This window comes from Aplysia californica, unplaced genomic scaffold (assembly GCF_000002075.1).
Source record: "Aplysia californica isolate F4 #8 unplaced genomic scaffold, AplCal3.0 scaffold00355, whole genome shotgun sequence".
In the NCBI taxonomy this organism is placed as follows: Eukaryota; Metazoa; Mollusca; class Gastropoda; order Aplysiida; family Aplysiidae; genus Aplysia; species Aplysia californica.
The window spans coordinates 534563-537117 of record NW_004797625.1 but is presented as its reverse complement, the minus strand read 5'-3'; the positions used below and the strand labels follow the sequence as shown (position 1 = coordinate 537117).

General features: G+C 39.4%; 1 protein-coding gene across 1 annotated transcript in view; it reads left to right on the top strand.

The window, feature by feature from the left end:
• LOC101854586 (transient-receptor-potential-like protein) overlaps window positions 1-2555 on the top strand; it is a gene marked incomplete at its 3' end in the record, with an annotated part of 68424 nt that overhangs the window by 53437 nt on the left and 12432 nt on the right. The window contains 2 exon segments of the mRNA XM_035970984.1: window positions 720-760; window positions 2336-2531. Coding sequence (XP_035826877.1) covers window positions 720-760; window positions 2336-2531 — 237 coding nt within the window.

Genomic DNA, 2555 nt, shown 5'->3' with positions numbered 1-2555 from the left:
GGGGGTGGAGGGGGTGGGAGAGAAAGAAAGAGAGAGTGAGTGTAGAGGTAGGTGAATTTTTGAAAATGGAAAATCGTAGTGAATGGATGATAAAACAATTTTTTTTAAAACAAAGTATTGGTTAAAACATCAGAAAAAGTGGTTCCAGCAATCGGTGAATCCAACTAATTGTAACTCGTTTCGACTGTTCGGTCCACAAGGCACACCAGGCTGAGCAACAGTAATTGATTTGTTAAAACTTGTTATGTTCCACAGATAACCCCAATTTTATTTAGATTCTATTTTTTATTTATTTATTTATTTATTTATTGTTTGTTTGTTTGTTTGTTTGTTTGTTTGTTTGTTTGTTTGTTCGTTCGTTCGTTCGTTCGTTCGTTTGTTTGTTTGTCTGTTTGTTTGTCTGTTTGTTTGTCTTGTTGTTTGTTCATTCATTTATTCATTTATTTACTCATTTATTTATTTATTCATTTATTTATTTGTTGGTTAAGTCTCTCACTCACTTTTTCCTCACCTGTTGACGAAAGTCTGGTCGAGAGCAAACTTTGCGGGATCAATATTAAAACACGGAAGTGCTTCGGGTTTACCACGTAAACTATCTCTGTCCGAGAATCAATTTAAAAATCTTGAAAGTATGCTTTGTGGTTTTTAGCCGTTTTAGAAAATGGGTCGGTTGCTATGGAGATATTAGTCAGAACTTTAATTATTTGTATTTGCCTCAGTACTGTGCCTCAGACACAGAGGTGGAACATTCCATCATTCTGTAGGTTAATTTTGCTTTTCCCCGAGCGGAGAGATGTTGCAGAACTTTTTAGGAAAAAAACATGATATTGCTATCTACCCCCCGGGGCGGTGCCACTGACTGAAGTGTCTTTAGGCCATTCCCAAAGTGGGGACCTTTCTCGTTCTAATGCACAGCAGAATTGTAAATGGGCTGATCCAACAATGCCAAGCTCATAAATGTGCCTGAACTGCAACAGGGAACTGCTGCTTTTTCTTTCCTAATCCTTACTTTCGTCATTTTCCTCAACTTTTTTTTGTATATTTGTCACACTCTTGTAACCCGCTATTTTCGGGGTGCCTTGACTGTCGAAGCAGACTTTGTGCTGTTGAAGCTAGAGAGGTGAGCAGAGTAAGTCGGATTCCCTATAAGGACTTCTCTGTTGACATCCACCCCTTGGCGCTCATATGACCCTATGCAATTGCGAGCGCCATAAAACCTCTACTAGAACTTTTTTTAAATTGCTATCCCACAATTCAAAGACATTTTGCCTCATACCAAAAATGCTTCTAGTGCTTTTGATTTGAATATTGATTGTGTGAAATCTTTCAAAACATAACATGGCCACTTGGACTTTGATTGGGACTTTGGGGAACATTTTCCAACGTCGTCCAAAGATACCATATATATAATTTACAATTGCCATGATAGAGTTCTCCTTGGCATACTATCTTATTTCATATTACTTTTATACAGCTTCTCCTTACAAGTTATTTCGTCTAGTCCTAACACACCGTACCTTCTTTTGCCTTTTCTTATTTCATGTTACCTCTTACATTATCTTATCTCATCTTACAATAATTGAAGTCTTTTTGCATTATCTCATATCATATTACCTTCATCTCTTGATTGCTTGCATGGTCTTTTTTCATCTCACAATAACTACTTTTTACCTGATCTTACCTAACCTCATCTTAATGTTGTGGATGGTTGGAGGTTACTTCTACTAATCACGCTATGTTTTTCCTTTCCTTTGGTTGTTTCTGTATGTCTTACATTTTCCTTCCTTGCACTACTTGTTAATTGGGGTCTATTATTGTGTCTATGTGCTTCTCATTACCACAACTAAAACGTCATGCCCTGGTGAGGCTAGCTCCTTTTTTCGCCTCTCGCCCTTATCTCTCCACTTCTTTTCTTTTGTATGTTTCTCTCTGGTAACACTTCTTATTATCGGCACGTGTATAGATCTAGCCTAATTGTGTTGTAAATGCCTTAAAACTCTTACTAAGACTAAAAAAACTCAAACTTCATATGCCTATGGGTGGTTGGCGAGTGCTCTGGTGTGGCTTTTGCTTCTTCTTTCCTATCAAACAGCTATCATCTTTATCTCTCCTCCTTCTTTTTTGTGTTTGTTACTCTCTTGTAAAACTTCTAACCTTCTGGCGCTCATTTGACCTTATGCAGTTGCGAGTGCCGTAAAACCTCTACTAAACAAACATTTTCTTCGGCACTTATATGACCTTATTGTATTGCAAGGGCCGTGCAACTCTTACTTGAACAACTACGTGTGCCTCTTCTCTTCTCTTCTTCATCGTATTTCGCGTCGTGTCGTTCCAGGCTGTTCAAAAGCTACGTGACGCTGTTCTGGTCCATGTTCAGCCTGACCACGCCCAGCAAGCTGGAGATCGAGGCCACCCAGAGCTTCACCATGACTGTGGGCGAACTGCTCTTCATGGCCTACCACGCCATGGCCATCATCGTCCTACTCAACATGCTCATCGCCATGATGTCCAGCTCCTTCCAGGAGATCGAAGTCAGTACTTACCACCACCACCAC